We start from the raw sequence: 24,819 nt of genomic DNA, 5'->3' as shown, positions 1-24,819 counted from the left end.
ACATAGCAATGGGTCTGAATACTTATGTAAATAAGGTATTTCTGTTTCTTATTAATAATACACTTGTTAAAAAATGCATCTCTGACAATTTATTCTGCCCAATGGGTGGCAGACTTTGTAGCAATGTTAATGTCACTTCTTAAAATCTGTCAGTCAGTCCATCCATCAAGTGGTGTTGCAAAGCTGTAGTCTCTGGCATAATTTGACAACAACCAATGTTTATTTTTTAGGCAGGCAGGCAAGCAAGGTAACATTCATAATTTGAGATGAAGGAAACATGCTTAAAACACATTTGTATGTATACATATAGATGCACATACAGCAATACAGAAATAAACCACAATTTCTTACGCAGCAGTAATAGACACCACATCACCTGGAAAACCTATTTGCTTCTTCAAAGAATGTTTGCCAGGCATCTGTTGATATTTGATCCTGTCTTCAGCGTAGTCTGCTTGGACAATTAAAATATACTATTTTTAAAGCATATCAAACCAGTAAACACCACTTCAAGCTTACCCACTTAGCCAGATCACTCCACCCCAACAATTGACCTTTCACACATAAAATGAGCATTTATGGTTGCTTCCATAATGTATTATTCATACCTAATTACCTATAGTCTTTCCTATTTTTATACTCTAGTACAGTGTGTGGAGTGATGTACTCTATAGTTGTTCCAACGGGGAATAATTTGATGAATATGACCGTAGTTCAAAAGGGGTGTTACATACTGCTATACGTAGAAACATGGCAACGTGGGATGTTTAGCTCTGTGACTAGACTCCAATTATAGGAGCTAACTAGAAGAAATGTTTTTTTTGGGGGGGGGGGGGGGGACTGAGGGGAGAGAGAGCTTTTGCAGTAGCTAGCCTCATCACTGTGGAATTCATCTCCAGCAGGCTGCCTTGCTTGGGTGTCAGATTTTTTGGAGGGGGAGTGGGATGTACATAGAAAAAAATGATGTGGCCTCATGAAATACAAAGTGATGGTGAGATCTGAGGCCTTGCAACCTGATCTAATTTATTCGTGTCTCCGGCTCTGGCTTTACTGGCGCTAAGGCTGTGATGGAAATAACCGGACATTCAATGAAAAGCAGGCACCTAGAGCCACCCACAGAAAAGGTATAGAATTTTTCCTGGTACAAAAAAACACTAACACTCCTTTGAACCTCATGAGAGAGAGAGAGAGAGAGAGAGAGAGGGTGACACTGCAGAAAACCATGACAGGTGGACAGAGAGATCTGACATGCTTCAATGTGAACTGATCATATATGTGATTGTAAATGTATACTACAACCTGAAAAAGTTATTCTTCATGTTATGCAATGGCTGTTTTTTTTTACCTACCTCAAATTTTACCTGCCATCACTTGACCGAAGGCTTCTTGCATAAAGTAATGGACAGCTTTAAAACATCACTATACAGTATCACTACATGTAATTATTATATTGGAGTTACTTTGTCAACACATGATTATCTTTATCCAGTATACTTCAGAGTTGCTGTACCTCCAGTAACAAGTGAAAGGACGATTGGTGGTCTCCCAACAGCTCCAACCACATCGTAAAGATCTCCGCCATAAAGAACAACTTGTCACTTTTTTCGGACCGTGCAAAAATCGAGGAGGCGATGGTTTAGAAAGTGGGTGGTCCTCTTTATGAATAATAAAAACTCAGATTGTTTCAGAGGATGAGCTTGGAGAATAGCCCTGTTGCTTCCCCCTGTGGATTTCTGCACAGCAGTTGGGCACCTTCACTCATGCCACCCAAACCCCTGCTATTAGGTCACTCAACAGTGCTCTGGTGAGAGGGCTCCATAGACTCATAGGAGGGCCCTCACCATTGCTCTGTATAATGACAGAACGTACATACTTGCCTCTTATGGAATGTTATGTCAGAGTGGACTTTTTCTAGAAATGTCACACTCAGACATGATGGGGTAAATGCTGAAAAAATAGTACAAATGTATCAACATGTAACATACGTTCCTGAAATCTAGTTAATTAATCACACTTTTTCATTTATACATTTAGAGTGCTAAAAATGTACAGATTTGCAGTTATTAGAAAGGCCTCTGACCCCTAAGTACACCCCAACCATTTGCAAGCTGACCATTTGAGTTTGCCAAATTTGACACAGCTGAGACAGGCAATAAATTTGAACTAGTTTCCACACCCCCTTTATCTGTAATGAGCCTTGGCCTACAACTCACAAACACACAATTTGAATGGGACCACACTTACTGCCAGCACAACAAAAATAGATGATATGCTGCTTCATCAGAGTAAGTGCATTTCATAGTATGGGAAGATACAGTTCTGTAAAAACACCATATCGTTTAAAAAGTATATCTATATAATACATTTTCCATATGATGTAACTAAAGTCTATCTTTGTGTAATAATGAGAACACTAGCAAGGGGACTATAGACTGGGAAGTCCCAGACCGCTGGGATGCTCAACAGGTGAAACCCGAGTTGTTGATCCACGATTAACACCCGCCAGTTGCAGACAGGGTTTGACCACTTCATCTGATGAGGCCAGAAGCTGGTAACATGTCAGGCTTCAAAACTAATAAAGTGACTCAGACAAGAGCGATTCACAGAGAGGCAATGAAAATAGCTGGACGCTGTCCAATTCCAATGGCAGGAATCAGACTGGCCTGCCGATGGCGTCAGAGCATCTGTGTTATTTTTAAGGAGCAAAATGTCACTGAGCAATGAACATGCTCAAGGCACATATGTAACAGGGTTAGGCACAAGGTCACGTTGAAGCCGTATCACTTTCTGAAGATAGTCACTGTTGTTAATGTGGCATAGATCAATTGCATATAAGGTCCAACCAGAGCTGCTGGAAAACATGTGGCGAGACATCATTTACCCCAGTACCTTTCAATCTGGTGCGGCGGCACCACACCACTTTCAAAGCAGCAGCACTGAAAACTGAAGACCTTTACCAGACAAATAAATTAGTTCACGTCATAGAAAAAAAAATTGCAACGGAAAAAAAGCAAGCCTTTCTTATTGGACAAGTTGACACAGTACCTCCCCCTATTTCAGCCCGTTTGCCTCTGTTTTGTCTAGTGAATACAACTCTGTCCCTGGCATTTCACGCGGTAACCCCCCACCCTTGCTGCGACAGGCGGATTCACTTGTCAGTCACAGTGGTCTCTTAGCTACAGCCTACAGAGCCTCATCACCCATGCCTCTCAACAACTATTTGGTTGCACCAGCAGCACCTTTGACTTGGCTTCACGCTCGTCTCCGGTCTGTGGAATCCTGGTGGAATCTGACTTTGTGGCTGTGTTATCTAATGGAAAACCCTCCTCTCCTGCCTGCCTGGTTGCAAGGTCGTCAATAGCTACCACAGCCACAAATGGCTAAACCCTGCCAATTTCTTCAATGTATCTTCTTAAAATCTGATTTTAAACCTAACCCTAACCTTAACCCTAATCTTAATCACACTGCTAACATTATGCCTAACCCTAACCTTAAATTAAGACCAAAAGCAAATTGTTGTTTTAATACATTTTTAAGATATAGCCTATTTTCACTTTGTGACTGTGGTAACTAGTGACAACACTGCTTGCCTGCCTCATAAGAGGGCAAACACAAATGTTCATGGAAAGGAATGTGTTAATAAAAACGGTTAATAAAAGCAGTTTAGTCGTCCTCTAAAACAATCTAGAATGATCCAATTTATAGCTAACTAGAAAAACTACTAAAGATAGCTTTATAGTAGCCTGGCTAGATAGCTAGCTAGCTTGCTAACCTTAGATAGCTAGGTTGATGCAATCATGCTGACAGCAGTTAACGTTCATAATTTAGATTCACTGAATAAATATGTTTGGCACAGGATGAAGAAGATGAAATTATCTGCTGCTGCTACCCAAGGCCAATGAAGTTCCTGAAAAGGTTAGTCAGACAGTTTGTTAGTCCAATAATGTTCATTTGCATATTATTTTATTTCCACTGCTGGTGATTATTCACACATGTTTGTAGCACATATTTCACTCTTCAAAGTAAAAAACCTACAAATTCCCAAGCAGAACAGTCTACACAGAGAAGAACATGTTTGTCCAACTATAACAGATGGATGGCTAAAGCAGAAAGAGAGAATTGATAGATTCTTGCACCACCATAACTTTCACAAATACAGAGACAGGCAGCCATGGCAACACCCTTTTTTGACTAGCTAGTGCATAGTGACGTCTACTGATATTAACTGGTAATGCAGGTTTGGTTAGAATAGAGTGTAATAGAATGAGCGACATTCACTTCATGAAAAGGGAGATATTTTCAATTAAATTGGTGAAAGTCAGGGCCGCAACTGGGGACAGGGGACATTCTGAAATAGCATCTTTGTCCGTCTCCGTCCCCCCCCAGTTCTATCATTGGAATGTAATATAAAACTAGGCAACGGTGTGCTTTAGGACCATCCGGACGCCTTCGAGTGGTCGGGTAGGCTGTTTGGGGTGTTTATCCGACTGGATAAAATCCCCCCCACTTCTAAAATCAAAGTTGTGAAATTAATATTTAATACATTGTAACCATTCTTTGCATAACGCTCAGCCGTGCAATGGTAGGTCCCTAAACTACAGAGTATACTTGTCCATTGAAGTTGTTGTCCCTGGCGCTTTTGATATCAGATTCAGGATGAATAATATCAAGGTTTGTGATAGTTTGAAAGGGTTTGATCCACCAGGCCAGGAGTGTTTCCAATTCACATGACTCGACAAGAAAACCCCCAGCCCTATAGTCATAGCACAGATGAAAAGGGAAGCTATCTATAATAATAATAATATATTCTCATAGCCCCAGAATAAGACCCAGAATTGTACCTGATCAGGTCATGAGATCAAGAAAAACTCCAGGCCCCAGAAAAGACATAGACCAATTTTGCCATACCACTTTGAACCTGGACCACTTCTGGGTCCAAAATTTTGAAAAAATACATTGTTAAATTTGATCAAGTTATTGTCAACACAGTATTGGCAGGAGCTGTTCCAATACCCTCACAAGAGAGAACCTTGAAGTCCCTGTATGAAAATTGCATCCATTTTTATGGAGATGCTTTGCGGTTGTCCCTCATTCACGGACAGTATTTATGGATCTTTTGGGAAACTCAGGGAAACCATGAGTCATTAAAAATCTAAATGATCAAATGTATTATTCAACAGCTTTTTGGGGGCTCAGCAGAGCAAATCTAGGACTGCTCACATCTCACGTCTCAGTGAGAAAACAATCTTTGGAGAAGAGAGACTGCAGCAACAAAAAAAGCATGCAAACAATGTGACCTTGGAACACTGGCACTAGGAAAAATAGCCATTTATTAGAAATTTGTTATGCATACAGAAACATGTGACCTCCTGCTCCCCGAGGACACACTAAGCCATTATACTGTATTTGACTGGTTTTGCGTTTCAAGATCTCACTGATTGGCATTTTTTAAATGTATTTTCTCATCAGTTGACAGCAACACTTCAGACATATGTCGTTGATGTCACTGGGCCTTGTAGTCAAAACAATAAATTGCTGAGTATATTCCCTGAGGATTTTTAGACGGGGGATTCTTTTGAAATTCACACCCGGTCTTTTTGTAGAAGAGGGATAGTATGCTCATACTAGTATACATTTAGCAGGTAGTTGATTCCTTCAGCAATTAAACATTTGAACAGAAATGCTGTTTTCAAAATAAACCGTCCTTTGTTTTAAAAAGGACTTTTTGTGCACATCCAATTATGATGAAAATATTTCATCATGGAGATAATACAATTAATAAACTGCCAGTAATTGATTAACTTTGTCATTAGTTGATTGTAATACACACACCTGGTTGCCTGCTCGAGCCCCTCAGCCACAACATATCATTTGATGTTGTACATTTTAATGTTCAGGTAGTGCTAATAAACATTCCATACACAAACATTTTTTGCAAAATATAGATTATGTAGATTCTGAGTTATAGGTCCTCCTTCACCTTACTGTTGTACCTTGTGCAAATGGTAAATGTGAAACAACCAAGCAAAACATGCATCTGCTTTTTTGACATTATGACTTGTTGATACATTCCAAACAGCGGGAGCCAAATATCATGGGGGGAGTTTTGAATATTCTACCCCTGGATACAGTTTAACAAGCTGTCAGTCATCAGCAAGTGATTGCACATAAAATGTTGTGTGTCTCAACCACAGGAGGTTGGTGACACCTTAACTGCGGAGAACGGGCTCGTGGGAATGAGTTGGTAGAATGGTATCAAATACATCAAACGTTTGATGTATAGTTTCAGTACGGCGCCGACAGAGATGGCCACCTCGCTTCGCGTTCTTAGCAAACTACGCAGTATTTAGTTTTTTTATGAATTATTTCTTTCACTGTTACCCCAGAAAATCTTAAGTCTCATTACTTACAGCCGGGAGGAACTATTGGATATAAGAGCAACGTCAACTTACCAACATTACGACCAGGAATACGACTTTCCCGAAGCGGATCCTCTGTTTGGTCCACCACCCAGGACAATGGATCGGATCCCAGCAGGCGACCCAAAACAACGGGTAGACGGAGCGGTCTTCTGGTCAGGCTCCATAGACGGGCACATCGCCCACCGTTCCCGAGTATACTACTAGCCAATGTCCAGTCTCCTGACAACAAGGTAGATGAAATCCGAGCAAGGGTTACCTTCCAGAGAGACATCAGAGATTGTAACATTCTCTGTTTCACGGAAACATGGCTCACTCGAGATACATTATCAGAGTTGGTACAGCCACCTGGTTTCTTCACGCACCGTGCCGACAGAAACAAACATCTCTCTGGTAAGAAGAAGGGCGGGGGTGTATGCCTTATGATTAATGAGTCGTGGTGTGATCATAACAACATACAGGAACTCAAGTCCCTTTGTTCACCTGACCTAGAATTCCTTACAATCAAATGCCGACCGCATTATCTGCCAAGAGAATTCCCTTCGATTATAATCACAGTCGTGTACATCCCACCCAAGCAGACACCTCGACAGCCCTGAAAGAACTTCATTGGACTCTATTTAAACTGGAAACCACATATCCTGAGGCTGAATTTATTGTAGCTGGGGATTTTAACAAGGGAAATCTGAAAACAAGGCTCCCTAAATTTTATCAGCATATCGAATGCGTGACCCGGGCTGGGAAAATTCTGGATCATTGTTACTCTAACTTCCGCGACGCATACAAAGCCATCTCTCGCCCTCCTTTCGGCAAATCTGACCACGACTCCATTTTGTTGCTCCCAGCCTATAGACAGAAACTAAAACAGGAAACGCCCGTGCTCAGGTCTGTTCAACGTTGGTCCGACCAATCTGATTCCACGCTTCAAGACTGATTCGATCACGTGGACTGGGATATGTTCCGGATAGCGTCAAACAACAACATTGATGTATATGCTGATTCGGTGAGCGAGTTTATTAGCAAGTGCATCGGTGATGTTGTACCAACAGCGACTGTTAAAACCTTCCCCAACCAGAAACCGTGGATTGATGGCAGCAATCGTGCAAAACTGAAAGCGCGAACCACTGCTTTTAATCAGGGCAAGACGACCGGAAACATGACCGAATACAAACAGTGTAGCTATTCCCTCCGCAAGGCAATCAAACAAGCTAAGTGTCAGTATAGAGACAAAGTAGAGCTGCAATTCAACAGCTCAGAGACGAGAGGAATGTGGCAGGGTCTACAGTCAATCATGGACTACAAAAAGAAAACCAGCCCCGTCGCGGACCCCGATGTCTTGCTCCCAGACAAACTAAACAACTTCTTTGCTTGATTTGAGGATAATACAGTGCCACCGACACGGCCTGCTACCAAAACCTGCGGACTTTCCTTCACCGCAGTCAACGTGAGTAAAACATTTAAACGTGTTAACCCTCGCAAGGCTGCCGGCCCAGACGGCATTCCTAGCCACATCCTCAGAGCATGCGCAGACCAGCTGGCTGGTGTGTTTACGGACATATTCAATCAATCCCTATCCCAGTCTGCTGTTCCCACATGCTTCAAGAGGGCCACCATTGTTCCTGTTCCCAAGAAAGCTAAGGTAAATGAGCTAAACGACTTTCGCCTCGTAGCACTCACTTCCGTCATCATGAAGTGCTTTGAGAGACTAGTCAAGGATCATATCACCTCCACCCTACCTGACACCCTAGACCCACTCCAATTTGCTTACCGCCCCAATAGGTCCACAGACGACGCAATCGCAATCACACTGCACACTGCACACTGCCCTAACCCATCTGGACAAGAGGAATACCTATGTAAGAATGCTGTTCATCGACTACAGCTCAGTATTTAACACCATTGACCCTGGGTCTCAACCCCACCCTGTGCAACTGGGTCCTGGACTTTCTGACGGGCTGACCCCAGGTGGTGAGGGTAGGAAACAACATCTCCACCCCGCTGGTCCTCAACACTGGGGCCCCACAAGGGTGCGCTCTCAGCCCTCTCCTGTACTCCCTGTTCACCCATGAATGCGTGGCCATGCACGCCTCCAACTCAATCATCAAGTTTGTAGACGACACTACAGTAGTAGGCTTGATTACCAACAACAACGAGACGGCTTACAGGGAGGAGGTGAGGGCCCTCAGAGTGTGGTGTTAGGAAAACAACCTCACACTCAACGTCAACAAAACAAAGATCGGGGACTTCAGGAAACAGCAGAGGGAGCACCCCCTATCCACATCGACGGGACAGTAGTGGAGAAGGTGGAAAGTTCCTTGGTGTACACATCACGGACAAACTGAAATGGTCCACCCACACAGACAGTGTGGTGAAGAAGGCGCAATAGCGCCTCTTCCACCTTAGGAGGCTGAAGAAATTTGTCTTGTCACCAAAATCACTCACAAACCTTTACAGATGCACAATCGAGAGCATCCTGTCGGGCTGTATCACCGCCTGGTACGGCAACTACTTCGCCCACAACCGCAAGGCTCTCCAGAGGGTAGTGAAGTCTGCACAACGCATCACCGGGGGCAAACTACCTGCCCTCCAAGACACCTACACCACCCGATGTCACAGGAAGGCCAAAAAGATCATCAAGGACAACAACCACCCGAGCCACTGCCTGTTCACCCCGCTATCATCCAGAAGGAGAGGTCAGTACAGGTGCATCAAAAGCTGGGAACCGAGAGACTGAAAAACAGCTTCTATCTCAAAGCCATCAGACTGTTAAACAGCCATCACTAACATTGAGTGGCTGCTGCCAACATACTGACTCAAATCTCTAGCCACTTTAATAATTAAAAATTGGATGTAATAAATGTATCACCAGTCACTTTAAACAATGCCACTTTATATAATGTTTACATACCCTACATTACTCATCTCATATGTATATACTGTACTCTATACCATCTACTGCATCTTGCCTATGCCGTTCGGCCATCGCTCATCCATATATTTATATGTACATTTTCTTATTCATTCCTTTACACTTGTGTGCATAAGTTAGTTGTGAAATTGTTAGATTACTTGTTAGACATTGATGCATGGTCGGAACTAGAAGCACAAGCATTTTGCTACACTCGCATTAACATCTGCTAACCATGTGTATGTGACCAATAACATTTGATTTGATTTAATGCCATTCCATTTGCTCCGTTCCAGACATTATTATGAGTCATCCTCCCCTCAGCAGCCTCCACTGGTCTCAACAACTTTGTTTGACACTTTGCAGATAAACAATCATGCTGATGCATTTTTATGTGGAGCACGCTATGATGGTTCATGAACAAGTAGTACCACGTCACAAACATGGTTTTTACTAACGAAAATCACTTCATTCATTTATCAGACGTTTTCAAAATCTCACATTCTGCAAATATGAATGTGCAAGTGTAGGCGGATGACGGAGGTTCCCTGCCTTGCCTTTTTCCATTGGCTGCCTCGCCTCCCCTTGCCCCTTGCCCTCCAGTAGATGCGTGACTGTGGTCCCAAATCCCAGCTGGTGTGTGGAGTGGTGGAGGGCTGACTGGGTCTGGAGCAGCTGTCTGCTCCCTCCACCCCTAAGTCCTCTGATCTCTGCTCTGCAGTTCACACCTGATCACCAACGACTGCACTTCACACAGGAATTTTCCATTTTCTATTTTCTCTCACCCCGGGCCCACCCCCACCGGCAGGACAAGTGGTGCCCTACAACTCCCTGACTGGCGACGCCCAAACCAGGCTGTGACACAACGGCATGCCTGGTATTTCAGTCACACTTCCATGACTCAGTTGCCACTGGAGTTGAAGGCTATTCTCTCTCTGTTTGTTGTGACTCTAGAAGTAGACTTAAAGGCAGTAGACTTAAAATCCACTCCAAAACTATCTTTTGGTATTTGTTTCATTAGTCCACTGTTTATACAGTCCCAAAATGTTTAGCATGGCAGCAGTTAGGTTTTCAAGATATTGGACTTTCAAGAAGCAAAACGTCACCGCTACATCATCATGTGATGTGTTTTGCATCATCAGGATGATGGGGCTGGTGACACTTCTTTTATGGATATGCTTTGAGGCTTTTGAAAAGCCTTTCCATCTGAAATAATTGTCAGTGTGTTCAATGAGCAACATCCCCTCATTATCTCCTAACTCATCACCTCCAATCATCTCTTCCCAACAGGCAAAACGTGTTGAAATGGTGTCATTACAGCCAGACACTTCTAGTCGTAAACTGGTTGTAACGACATTATTTCACCAGCTCGCCCGCTGAGTTGAAGCAGTTTAATGTCACAATAGCTGAGAAAATCAGACCATATCTGAGACTGACCCCTGAGATATCCTTGTCTAGAGGTCACACGCTACTGTGAGCTGTACGTCAACCCACCAGTCACTGCCGTGAGAACCAAGCTGTCCTCGGTCAGCCATGCTGTGTCTTACCTGCCTGTGACCTCTGAGAGGGCTGCCGTTGACCCCCGTCAATCTCTCCTCACATCTCTTTACTCTGAGCCCCATGTCCCTCTCAAAGGCCTCTTCACATCCAATCTAACACTGCATCTCTGAACCCAGGGCAGGCCTGCTTCCCCTGGCTGGTCTGTAGTGCTGTGGACGAGTGCTTACAGCCTCTCAGTCAGTCCTTTATCTGTCAGTCACATACTTCACAGACATAATGACAAAGTCATACAAGGGCTGGTGACACATGGCCTTCTGAAGGTCTCTGACACATGGCCTTATGAAGGCCGCTGCCAGAGAGTGTGTTGGGGGAGTGTGTGTGTGTGGTGGTGCAGGTGTATCCTTTCATGTGTAAAGGCGGCAGTGTCAACCTTATTAGAAAAAGTTTAATTTACTTTTAAAGTCAAGCTCATTATTGCTCATCATTGGGATTTCTGCATTGGAAGTGAGGGAATACAAATTCTGTACAAGTCATTACCCGAACTGGGGCAGTTGAGGTTAACAGTCATGACAGAAACAGAAATGAGATTAAACAACGTTTTATATCAGGGGTTTATAAAAAATCATTCAAATGGCCTGCTGCTTAGATACAGATCTCAGTAGGCAGAGCAAATCAATAGCTTACGATTCCATTGACAATGCCACACTAAAGTAATGGAAGTAATTGGCTTAGCTTTGATGCAGGGGGAGGGTCAGAGGGTTACAGAGGGAGCAGCGTAACAGGAGACTTCCAAAGGCAGCACTTAAACTCTTTACAAAAACACAAGTGCAGCTCCTGTTTCCACTCACCTGCACAACCCAGCGAAGAGGCCCTCTCTCCCAGCAAGTCACTACAGGACGGGCCCTCACGTAAGCTGGAAACACAGAGGTCGCTTTCAAATCAAAAATAGACACAGAATACCATCAATGAATCTCAGAGTTCTTAGTTCATTAAGACTATTGTTACTGGAGTTTTGTATCCCTGTGTTGAATCACTGTCCATTTACTGTGCTTTGATTTTGAAAGCGATGTGTGAAGAATAATGAACAATGGAAAGTAGAACTACAGATGTAGGATCTTAATTTGATCACCCTGTTGCAGGAGAACATTCCTGCAATGCAGGAAATTTAAGGTTTTAAAAGGCTTCTAAAGTTTGTAATTTCCCCTTTTGAAATTTCTAACTTGATTTTGACTTATGAAAAATGCATCAACCCCTACAAAAATGTCCATTAATTATAATCCACAGAATGATTCACATTTCCTGTTGCTGCAGGAAGACTTTACTCTCAAATTAACATCCTACATCTGTACTACATGAAAATAAACGGTAGATTCTTAGTATTCTCACCATCTACCGCAGATGAGAATACTAATTAAATGGACATTTTTATATGACTAAGATTATAGAAATTCCTGTCTCAACAGAAACACAGATTTAGGAGCCATTAAAAACCATGAATCACGTTCCGGTTCCCCTATTAGAGATCATCCTTTATCAATAATAAAATGAAAAGCTCCTTTTCCTATCACACCATGTCATTACAATCAACCAACCAAAGAAGAATGTGCACGTAGGCCACCATAATGACTACAGAGGGGCCTAGTGGACCATTCTGTTAACGTGACAGACAGCTAACCATCCTTTCCTCTTGTTAAGGTAACAGCGTAGGTGAAGAGAGAGGACAGAGAGAGGCACTTCTTTCCAAGGTCCTGCTGGGGTTCAGATGGTAGATATCAACAGATGCAGGATGACTAGTCAACAGGCACAGAGATAAAGCCAGACATTTGAGAATGGCTATGGTTACATGTCAGTTCTGATAGCTTCTAACATTCCAGAGAAAATGTCTCCCTCACCACTCCCTCTGCCCCCCCCCTCTGGTTTGGGCTGTCAGATTGAGCTGAGGACAGAGGCGTCCACAGCAGGGGGAAACTCTGCCTGCCCATCACTGGGCCCCCCATAGTTCCCAGTGTACCCTGTCACACTCCAATTAAACCAGAAGCTGATCTGAGGGGCACTTTCTTAGACAAGCTGCAGACAGCCATTTGAAATGGGACACAGGGACCCGCCCTTGCAATGTTTGTCTTTACACTAGCTATCACTTTGACACATTTTCAGCCACAGATGAGCTATGATAAATGTCCACCCCTCCGTAACACATGTTTAGTTAAATGGCATTCAAAAGTAAAACAATTATTTTATTCTGGATATGTCAACTGCATAATTTATTATCAAAGAGAGACAGTGAAAAATCATACAGATAAATATGAATATGCATACTGACATACTACCGAAAATTATGATTATGAACGATGTGAACACATTTAATGTTTTAAAATGTAAATCTTAGGGCTAAAAACATGCGTCAGTCAAATTATTTTAAACATTCTTTAGTAGAATAGTGTCAAGTGACTTTGTCAAGACATCATGAACAGTGAGTAATGCCATTTCGACAAGGGAATAATCATTCTTCCAGCTAAAGTACAGTAGCACTGATCATGTATTCAACAGACAGCTCTTTAAGACTTTTCTGTTTACACTGTCTGAAAAGTGTCAGTTGTTGAATGTAAAACATATCATGTTACCTTATAGGCCTTATAGGCAGATAGTCTGGAAAACATGGCTTGAAATTACAATTCCATGCAGAGCCTATAAAGCTTGGGCTTGAAAGTGGGACAGACACCACTTGAAAGAACCTAAATGACAAAATTACCAAGTACTTTTGATCAAACAATGACAAATATATGACTTTGTGGAAAACATGTATTTCAAGTCTCAACAGTTTTCAAAGTCAGGAACACGGAAGAATACAGGATTATTTTTTCAAACCCACAAATCCACACCCTTTTGTACAAATTCCAATAAAGGAGGAAGCTGCCAATAATTGACATCCTGTGATGTACTGTATCCCTCACCCAACCCTCCCACCACAGATTCTGAATGCCTCAATACACAAGTGCACCTGAACTGTGAAAGGAAGATGAAATTGAAGTCTACTTTGGGGCATAAAAAAATGGGTTTATCTCCCGGGTGGAACGATGCTCTCCCAATCTGACACACAAGGAGCCGGAGCCGGAGAGTTGACCTGAATGGGAAACAGCATGGCCTTTTACAAAGACCTGTTACAAACAATTAGTCCTGACCGCCGGGTTTGATTTGGACGGCTAATTGCCGGTTCAGGCTGAGAGAGTGTGTGAGGTGGCTGGGAAGCCCGGTAGCTGTGAGGACCCTGAGGGTGAGCGATGCCCAGACAATAGCTGCTTTTATTTCACATTCAGGTTCTACAAAGTAGGTGTGCTCAAAAGGTTTAATCCCTAATTCAGAGCCCACAGGAAAAGTCATTCATATTGAAAGGTGGTACAACACTGTTTCAGGTATGCTCCCCTCCCCTGTCTTACCCCCCAACATCTCCTGCTTTCTATGTCAAAAGAAAAGAAAAAACAATTACCTAAATTATAGTGATTTCTTATAGCTTACGCAGCAGGAATTTTTGCCTTCCATTTCCAGAACAAGTGAAGGGAAACCTGATCCTGTTGGCTTGTCCTGTCTGGAGCACCTCAAAATCCTTCAGTCATGCTGTCTCAAAGACTTTCTTTTTACTGAGACCAATTTGACCAGGATCAGGACTCTAATTTCACATTTTTCATTGGTAACACTGGTGCTCTCATCATAAAACAGTTAGAAGCACACCATAAAATCTAGAAGATGTGTATTATTATCATTGATAGAAATATAGCATATTGGGCCTACAGTGCCTTGAGAAAGTATTCATACCCCTTGACTTATTCCACATTTTGTTGTGTTACAGCCTGAATTCAAAATGTATTATATTTATTTTTTATCTCAACCATCTACACACAATACCCCATAGTGACAAAGTGAAAACATGTTTTTAGAAATTTTTGCAAATTTGTTGAAAATGAAAAACAGAAATATCTAATCTACATAAGTATTCATAGCCCTGAGTCAATACATGTTAGAATCACCTTTGGCAGCAATTACAGTTGTCCCTAGATAGCAAAGTTGACGAAATCAGGGCAAAGGTTGCTTTCCAGAGAGACATCAGGGATTGTAACATGCTCTGTTTCATGGAAACATGGCTCTCTCTGAATATGTTGTCGGAGTCGGTACAGCCACCTGGATTCTCAGTACATCGCACCGGCGGGGGTGTATGTTTCATGATTAACGACTCATGGTGTAATTGTAACAACATACAGGTCCTCAAGTCCTTTTGTTCACCTGACCTAGAATTCCTCACAATCAAATGCCGACCGTATTATCTCCCAAAATAATTATCTTCGGTTATTGTCACAGCCGTGTATATCTCCCCTCAAGCCGATACCACGACGGCCCTCAAGGTACTTCACTGGACTTTATGCAAACTGGAAACCATAAATCCTGAGGCTCAATTTATTGTAGCTGGGGATTTAAACAAAGCAAATTTGATCAAAAGGCTACCTAAATTCTATCAGCATATCGACTGTAGCACTCTCGCTGGAAAAGCACTGGACCATTGTTACTCTAACTTCCGCGGTTTATACAAGGCCCTCCCCCGCCCTCCTTTCGGCAAATCTGACCATGACTCCATTTTGCTCCTCAAACAGGAAGTACCCATGCTAAGGACTATTCAACGCTGGTCTGACCAATATCGGAATCCACACTTCAAGATTGTTTTGATCACGCGGACTGGAATATGTTCCGGGAAGCCTCAGAGAATAATATCGACGTATACTCTGATTCGGTGAGTGAGTTTATAAGGAAGTGTATAGGAGATGTTGTACCCACTGTGACTATTAAAACCGACCCTAACCAGAATCCGTAGATAGATGGCAGCATTCGTGCAAAACTGAAAGTCCGTACCACTGCATTTACGCATGGCAAGGCGACTGGCAATATGGAAGAATACAAACAGAGTAGCCGCAAGGCAATCAAGCAAGCTAAATATCAGTATAGCGACAAAGTGGAGTCGCAATTCAACGGCTCAGACACGAGATGTATGTGGCAGGGTCTACAGACAATCATGGACTACAAAATCCAGCCACGTCGCAGACACCGACGTCTTGCTTCCAGACAAACTAAACACCTTCTTTGCCCGCTTTGAGGACAATACAGTGCCACCGACGCGGTAGTGGTGGCAACGTGACAGCAGTGGAGAAGGTAGAAAGGTTTAAGTTCCTCTGCGTACACTACCAGTCAAAGGTTTTAGAACACCTACTCATTCAAGGATTTTTCTTTATTTTTCTACTTTCTACATTGTAGAATAATAGTGAAGACATCAAAACTATGGAATAACACATATGGAATCATGTAGTAACCAAAAAAGTGTTATTATGTTATGAGTGTGTCACGTCCTGACCATAGTAAGATGTTATTTTCTATGGTAGAGTCGGTCAGGGCATGACGGGGTGTTTTTCTATGTTTTGTATTTCTATGTTCATGTTCTAGTTTTGTATTTCTATGTTGGTTTTGTTTGGGATGATCTCCAATTAGAGGCAGCTGGTCCTCGTTGTCTCTAATTGGAGATCATACTTAAGTAGGGTTTTTTTCCACCTGGGTTTGTGGGAGATTATTTTTGAGTAGTGTATGTTTCACCTCTGCGTCACGGTTTGTTGTTTTGTTAGTTCAGTTTATTGTTTATGTATCGCATAGTTTCACAGTGAAAATAAAATGTGGAACGACACACACACGTTGCACTTTGGTCCGCTTCTCCTTTCGACAACCATGACAGAGGGGTCCTCCCCTCAGCAACCTCCTGTGGTTATGTTTCGTATGGTATTTATTAATTTGTGGGAGTCCATCATCTATTTCGCATGATATGTTAAGAATTACAATTCATATATGTTACGAATTAGCAAAACCTACAATATGGCATGAAATAGTTAAACTTATGATATGTTACGAATTTCAATTTGTTGTGGTTAGCTACAGTGGGGGGAAAAAAGTATTTGATCCCGTGCTGATTTTGTACGTTTGCCCACTTACAAAGAAATGATCAGTCTATAATTTTAATGGTAGGTTTATATGAACAGTGAGAGACAGAATAACAACAAAAAAATCCAGAAAAACGCATGTCAAGAATGTTATAAATTGATTTGCATTTTAATGAGGGAAATAAGTATTTGACCCCTCTGCAAAACATGACTTAGTACTTGGTGGCAAAACCCTTGTTGGCAATCACAGATGTCAGACGTTTCTTGTAGTTAGCCACCAAGTTTGCACACATCTCAGGAGGGATTTTGTCCCACTCCTCTTTGCAGATCTTCTCCAAGTCATTAAGGTTTCCAGGCTGACGTTTGGCAACTCGAACCTTCAGCTCCCTCCACAGATTTTCTATGGGATTAAGGTCTGGAGACTGGCTAGGCCACTCCAGGACCTTAATGTGCTTCTTCTTGAGCCACTCCTTTGTTGCCTTGGCCGTGTGTTTTGGGTCATTGTCATGCTGGAATACCCATCCACGACCCATTTTCAATGCCCTGGCAGAGGGAAGGAGATTCTCACCCAAGATTTCACAGTACATGGCCCCATCAAATGATGCGGTGAAGTTGTCCTGTCCCCTTAGCAGAAAAACACCCCCAAAGCATAATGTTTCCACCTCCATGTTTGACGGTGGAGATGGTGTTCTTGGGGTCATAGGCAGCATTCCTCCTCCTCCAAACACGGCGAGTTGAGTTGATGCCAAAGAGCTCCATTTTGGTCTCATCTGACCACAACACTTTCACCCAGTTGTCCTCTGAATCATTCAGATGTTCATTGGCAAACTTTAAACGGGCATGTATTCTTGAGCAGGGGGACCTTGCGGGCGCTGCAGGAGTTCAGTCCTTCACGGCGTAGTATGTTACCAATTGTTTTATTGGTGACTATGGTCCCAGCTGCCTTGAGATCATTGACATGATCCTCCCGTGTAGTTCTGGGCTGATTCCTCCCCGTTCTCATGCTCATTGCAACTCCACAAGGTGAGATCTTGCATGCAGCCCCAGGCCGATGGATATTGACAGTTCTTTTGTGTTTCTTCCATTTGCGAATAATCGCACCAAATGTTGTTACCTTCTCACCAAGCTGCTTGGCGATGGTCTTGTAGCCCATTCCAGCCTTGTGTAGGTCTACAATCTTGTCCCTGACATCCTTGGAGAGCTCTTTGGTCTTGGCCATGGTGGAGAGTTTGGAATCTGATTGATTGATTGCTTTTGTGGACAGGTGTCTTTTTTACAGGTAACTTGCTGCAGTTAGGAGCACTCCCTTTAAGAGTGTGCTCCTAATCTCAGCTCGTTACCTGTATAAAAGACACCTGGGAGCCAGAAATCTTTCTGATTGAGAGGGGGTCAAATACTTATTTCCCTCATTAAAATGCAAATCAATTTATAACATTTTTGACATGCGTTTTTCTCGATATTTTTGTTGTTATTCTGTTTCTCACTGTTCAAATAAACCTACCATTAAAATGTCTTTGTCAGTGGGCAAACGTACAAAATCAGCAGGGGATCAAATACTTTCCCCCCCCACTGTAGGTGGCTAATGTTAGCTAGCTGGTTAGGGTTAAGGTTAGGAGTTAGGTTAAAGGGTTAGGGGAAGGGTTAGCTAAAAGAGTTAGGGAAAGGGTTAGCTAACATGCTAAGTTGTTGCAAAGTAGCTAAAATGCCAAAGTTGTTCATGATGGAGGGTGGCATCTTAATTGGGGAGGATAGACTCGTGGTAATGGTTGGAGTGGAATTGGTGGAATGGTATAAAATGCATCCAACAAATGGTTTCCATGTGTTTGATGCCATTCCATTCGCTCCGTTCCAGCCATTATTATGAGCTGTCCTTCCCTCAGCAGCCTCCTGTGTTTTTCCCCCGATGTCACGGTTGTCGTCGGGAATGGAGGACCAAAACGCAGCAGGAATGTGGATACTCATCTTGATATTTATTTTAAATAACAAGAACACCAAAAACAACAAAACGAAATGCACGAACAACAAAACAGTCTTGTAAGGCTCACACAGGCAAAACAAGAAACAACCTCCCACAAATTACAAACACAAACACACCCTAATATATAGGACTCTCAATCAAAGGCAACTAGACAACACCTGCCTTCAATTGAGAGTCCATACCGCAATTAACTAAACATAGACACAGACTAACTAGAAAGAACATAGAAATAGACTAACATAGAGCAGTGACCAAAAAAACCCGGAATACATAAATCAACTACCCTCTACATAAATACACACACCCCGAACCACATAAACCAAATACCCTCTGCCACGTCCTGACCAAACTACAATAACAAATAACCCTTATACTAGTCAGGACGTGACACCCGAATAGTATGTATTAATTTGTGGATGTCTTATTATCCATTTCGTATGAAATGTTACAAATTACGATACAGTAGGTTACGAATTTGCAAAACGTACAATAAATTAGGAATTTGCTAAATGTATGATATGTTATGAATTCCAATTTGTTGTTGCTTACGCAGGTAGCCTAGTGGTTAGAGCATTGGGCCAATAACCGAAAGGTTGCTGGATTGAATCCTGAGCTGACAAGGTAAATCTGTCGTTCTGCCCCTGAGCAAGGCAGTTAACCCACTGATTAAGACAGCCCCCTGCACCTCTGATTCAGAGGGGTTCTGCATTTCAGCTGAATGCCTTCAACTGAAATGCAGAGACACATTTCAGTTGAAGGCATTCAGTTGTACAACTGACTAGGTATCCCCACTTTCCCTAGGTGGCTAATGCTAATGTTAGCTAGCTAGTTAAGGTTAGGTGTTAGGTTAAAGGGTTAAGGTTACGGAAGGGTTAGCCAACATGCTATGTCGTTGCAAAGTATCTAAAAAGTAGTACGTAGTTGAAAAGTTGCTGAAATGCAAAAGTTGTTTGTGATGAGATTCAAACATGCAACCATTGGGTTGCTAGACGTTCATGTTATACGCCCACCCATCCACCCTCTTTTTGTTTTTGCATCAAGTAACCTTCTGTCATCTGTAACCATACCAAACGTAACATATCATACTCATTTAAATGTGCTGGATTTACATTTACTATGTTAGGTCTAGTCTATGAGACCAGGCTGCATGTACAGGTAAAAGGGAAAGAATTTCAGAACAAAAGTGAAGCAATCCATGCAAGCCACAACTGACATGTCCTACATGGAAACCATGAACTTTCCTTACATAGAAATACTTTTTCACAAAAAATTCCAGCATGCAATAGATGGATTAGTAGACTTTAGTGATGAACCCTCTAGAAGTCCCAAAGATTCCATAGCTTGACAAGTGTGGTATGCAATAGCTCCATTAGTTCTGCTCCCTGTCTTACAGTATGCATCACTTATAAGGGACTATTCATAAAAGTGTCAGCGTAATGACATAACGTAGTTGTTATCGTTGATGAAACTACCTCTGTCTATTTGTGTTCTACTTAAATGTATTCGACTTGGCAAACTGTACAGTATAGACATGATTTCTTACACTTTGTTGATTAATTTCCGTCTCTTCATATGACTTTTCAAGTGGACGAAAAAAAAATGTTCTCCTATAGTATATCTTGTCTGCCTGTGTCCCTTGCCGATATGCTGTATGCATGTCGGCAATGTTGCATTATTCACATCCATAAGGGATCATCGTTCTCCATCACCCTGCTCCATGGAGAAAGTCACTTCAAAGGCTTGCCTTAGTCACAGGGGCAATAGAGGACTGGGACTGACAAATGCACAAGTTGTAAAACTTAACAAGGTGTGAACGCCCTCCCAGTGCCCTGGCCTTCCAATGTGCAGCAGCAGCCTATGTAAGTCCTCAGGGACCTGGTACCAGGCCCGGGGGATGGAACAGTGACAGTGTTGTTCTTAGAGAGGAAACATCAGGTTGTTTTTGGTTGGACCAGAGCTGGTCCTGCAGGAGAGAGGAGTGGCCTTGCCTGACTGGCTGGACACTCCTGATTTATCTGTGCATTTCAGAATTATGCTCCTAACCTCTTCACCTCTACGCCATTTATATTATGTTTTCCCCCCTGCTCTGTTCAGGCAATCAAACACCCGTGCGTCTCACCCATCGCCCAACTCCAGTACATGTTACCAGCTCCAGTGTCATCTACAGTTCGGCATGAACACCACACCACACACTGTCTTCGCCACACTGGAGAGCAAGTATTGGGGAGGCTTGGATAAATTATATTGTACTGCTGGACATTCTGGGACACATCAAACAGCATACTGTATATACTTTGAAACTGGTTTTAAATGATGTTATAGATTACCTATGCCAATCAAACCACACATTCATTCAGCCTTTGAAGACAGACTAGAAAGCACAGCTCCTCTTCATCAAAATGAAACCTCAGCAAACACACAACCTGAGGTCACTGACTCCCTGGGAGGTGTGACATTCTATTCCTCTCTTGAAAATCAATCTCCTTTGAAAATGAATCATTTGACATCTGCAGGCAGATGAGCAGAATCATAGGCCTAATTTGTATCGATCTGACAGCTGCCTTTAACCCAGGTCGCCATGCTATATTGATGGATGGTTAGTCTCACGATCTTTGCTGTTGAAAGAAGCATGGACACCAATGAAGAAGATAGACATGGAATGTAGGTTACTGCTGGTTCCGTTGTGGTTGAATTAACCAGAGTTGGGTAATTTTCTCAAAGCATAGACCAGGGTATGCCTGTAGGTTGCCTCACACAGAATTGTGAGAGAGTAGCACCCTCTACTGGTTCAAATTAGAGAAACATTTCAAATGGCGATAAATAAAAAGACAGTAATATAGTACATATAACAAAGATTTAAGGTCATAACTTTTTCAAAAGTCTAGCATTTATATTGATCTTGATATGGAATTATTCCACTCTTTCAGGGCAGCAAAACCTGACCAATAGAGATATCAAGTACAGAGCGAACATTTTTACCAATCAAGAGTTGAAGTTTTGCATCATCGATCAAAATCTGTCAATTAGCTTGATATTCTTATTTATCACAATTTTACCTGATTCGTCAAAGAAGTTGTGATGACAACATTGTGCCACAAGAGGGTGACTTATAGTCTTCTTCCTAATGGTATTTTTCCTAATGGTATTTTAACAGGAAACATGTTTCTATTACATGTGTGTGGACCTGCTGTAGGCTAATATGATCAAAATATCAAATGGCGGCATGGTGTTGTTGTGTGTGTGTCCTTCCAGACTTCACTCTCACTCTATGGCGATCATGACCAGAGGAGACATCTGTAGCTTCAGACCAACTGCAGGGCACCATTACACCATCCTTTCAGATGTGGCTGACAATCTGCATTTAATATTACCCAGAATGCCTCTTAGAGAGAAAACAGTAATGGGGTGTGAATGGCAAAAAAGAAGAAGTCTTCCAACCACTGAAGGAACATTTATGGGTAAAAAGAAAGCATTCTTCTGGCCTTTATGACATGGTTCTGTTATCACTTCAGCTGAACAAAAGTTACATGTGACTAATGTGAATACCAACATGACGTCATCAACTCACTGTGAACATCATAGGCCTAGTAGTCCTTGTTTGGCATTTCAGTGTATTTCTAACTGTAGAGATGTAGTTTGTTGGTGGTTACTGTACACCTTAAACTAGCTGCAGGGCTAGACATGCCATTTTATAACCTGTTCTAATATGCATTCTCGTTGGATTCTCTATTACTTACCCTCTGAGTGAGTATCCAAAACAATTATATTTGGTCCCCTTTAGGACTTTCATCCTACTCAACACTGTCATTCAATCAAATAATCTCTTCTCCAGAGTAAATTCAGGTTTTTATCACTGGTGTGTTTACCACCGCTGTGGGTCTATCATGAAAACATATCAAATTATCAGGGCATGTGTTGATAGGACAATGGGTCTGGCCAAGCCCACATCTGCACTCTCCCACTCAAGCCTTTCGCTTTCCTCATGCATGGGTTCGCTGTTATTCTTATTTTTCCTGGCAACGGCTGTGGCACCAGCAACTGGCTCGTTGTCGGTCTCTGTGTGAAAAGCGACAGGGCAGCCTCATGAGTACCCAGTACCGTCAAGTCATAGCCCCGGCCGTGTTCCTGCTACTGGGAATAGCAGGGATTCTACTGGTCGTCATCCCGATTGACGACGTGAGGGAACCTCCACGATTCATGGTAATAACGTTCGTTACCCTTTCTCATGTTTACGGGTGAGAAAATGAAAGTACCTACCGTATTTGCATACACCTGTCGATGAGTGGTTTAGCCAATAATTTCACGACATAGTCTAGATAAAATGAGAGAAAATAACGTTAGGTCTGATGTGATAACAGTATTATTTAATCTTACTTAATCATTGCAGGGACTGATCACTACACAGGTTGTTTAATGCACCTGTTGGTGCCAAGCTGTTATAAATATAATATTGTATGTAGACTATAGCCCTACAGCTGGCTTGTAGGACTGAAAAGATGTTGGTTATAATGTTATCAAGGCATGCGATAATAGAGGCTAGGAAAACATAGGAGTATTTTGAGTATTTTTGCTAACAACATAAGATATAATAGCATTTAGCCTACTATAATAACATTTGTAAACAATATTCTTGGTGTTTTTGTACTATGGGGTCACCAGGGTTGGGTAGGTTACTTTTTAAATGTAATCAGTTACAGTTACTGTTACCATCAGTAATGTAACTCTTAGATTACCCAAACTCAGTAATGTAATATGATTACATTCAGTTACTTTAAGATTACTTTCCCCTTAACAGGTATTAGAAGAAGACAAAAATGTACAGTACCAGTCAAAAGTTTGGATGCACCTACTCATTCAAGGGTTTTTCTTTATTTTTTAATATTTTCTACATTGTAGAATAATTGTGACGACATCAAAACTATGAAATAACACATGTGGAATCATTGTTTGGGGTGGCAGGTAGCCTAGTGGTTCGAGCATTGGGCCAGTAACTGAAAGGTTGCTCGATCGAATCCCCGAGCTGACAAGGTAAAAATATGTCGTTCCTCACTGAACAAGGCAATAACCGCACTGTTCCCCGGTAGGCCGTCATTGTAAATAAGAATTTGTTCTTAACTGACTTCCCTAGTTCAATAAAGGTTACATGTTGTAACCAAAAAATGATATTAAAATATATTTGAGACTCTTCAAAATAGCCACCCTTTACCTTGATGACAGTTTTGCACACTCTTTGCATTCTCTTAACCAGCTTCACCTGGTTTGTTTAACAGATTACAGTAATCTATTTTTTGTAATCCATTGCTCCCCAACTCTGGGGGTCACTGGGAAACCACCCAGAGCTACAACTCAACTGTTATTCCAAAGTTTTTATCAGGGGTCCATTCACCAACTTGCTATTCCTCACAATGTAATCCGTGTTTTTTTAAATCCACTGTTTGATTTGAATGTGGGTTTAATGTTGCTTTCCCTCTTAACACAAAGGAGCAGGTGGAACTCCTAAAGTGGTGATGATATGCATTGCCGCAGGGTTCAGAGTTCTGCATTAGTGCGTCACAATTGCAATTCATATCCAAGCTATTGTTTGTCAATTGAAGACTTATACTGAACAAAAAATATAAAAGCAACATACCCTTCATGTAATTTAAAAGCAACACACCCTTCATGTAACAAGACACCATACACACCCAAACATGCTCAATAGGTGATATGTCTCATGAGTATGCATTCCATGGAAGAACTGGGACATTTTCAGTTTCCAGGAATTGTGTACAGATCCTTTGGACATGGGGCCATGCATTATCATGTTGAAACATGAGGTGATGGCGGTGGATGAATGGCACGTCAATGGGCCTCAGGATCTCGTCACGGTATCTCTGTGCATTGAAATTGCCATTGATGAAATGCAATTCTGTTCGTTGTCCGTAGCTTATGCCTGCCCATACCATAACCCCACCGCCACCATGAGGCACTCTGTTCACAACATTGACATCAGCAAACCGCTTGCCCACACTACGTCATACACGCTGTCTGCCATCTGCCCGGTACAGT

The 24,819-nt window shown here is 42.2% G+C and overlaps 1 protein-coding gene across 2 annotated transcripts in view; it reads left to right on the top strand.

Annotated features, from left to right (window-relative positions):
- Nucleotides 1-22,376: 22,376 nt before the first annotated feature.
- LOC106580000 (ectonucleoside triphosphate diphosphohydrolase 2) overlaps nucleotides 22,377-24,819 on the top strand; it is a 13,018-nt gene continuing 10,575 nt past the window's right edge. The window contains exons 1-2 of one of the 2 annotated variants that reach the window (XM_014160531.2): nucleotides 22,377-22,515; nucleotides 22,807-22,971. In XM_014160531.2, coding sequence (XP_014016006.2) covers nucleotides 22,855-22,971 — 117 coding nt within the window. In that variant the 5' untranslated portion in view covers nucleotides 22,377-22,515; nucleotides 22,807-22,854. Of the gene's footprint in view, nucleotides 22,516-22,536; nucleotides 22,972-24,819 lie in introns of those variants that run through there. The other variant, XM_014160530.2, reaches the window with a different exon arrangement.

The sequence above is a fragment of the Salmo salar genome, chromosome ssa20 (assembly GCF_905237065.1).
Source record: "Salmo salar chromosome ssa20, Ssal_v3.1, whole genome shotgun sequence".
Classification (NCBI taxonomy): Eukaryota; Metazoa; Chordata; class Actinopteri; order Salmoniformes; family Salmonidae; genus Salmo; species Salmo salar.
Note: the sequence above shows the minus strand (reverse complement) of the source record. Positions and strands in the feature narration are given on the sequence as shown.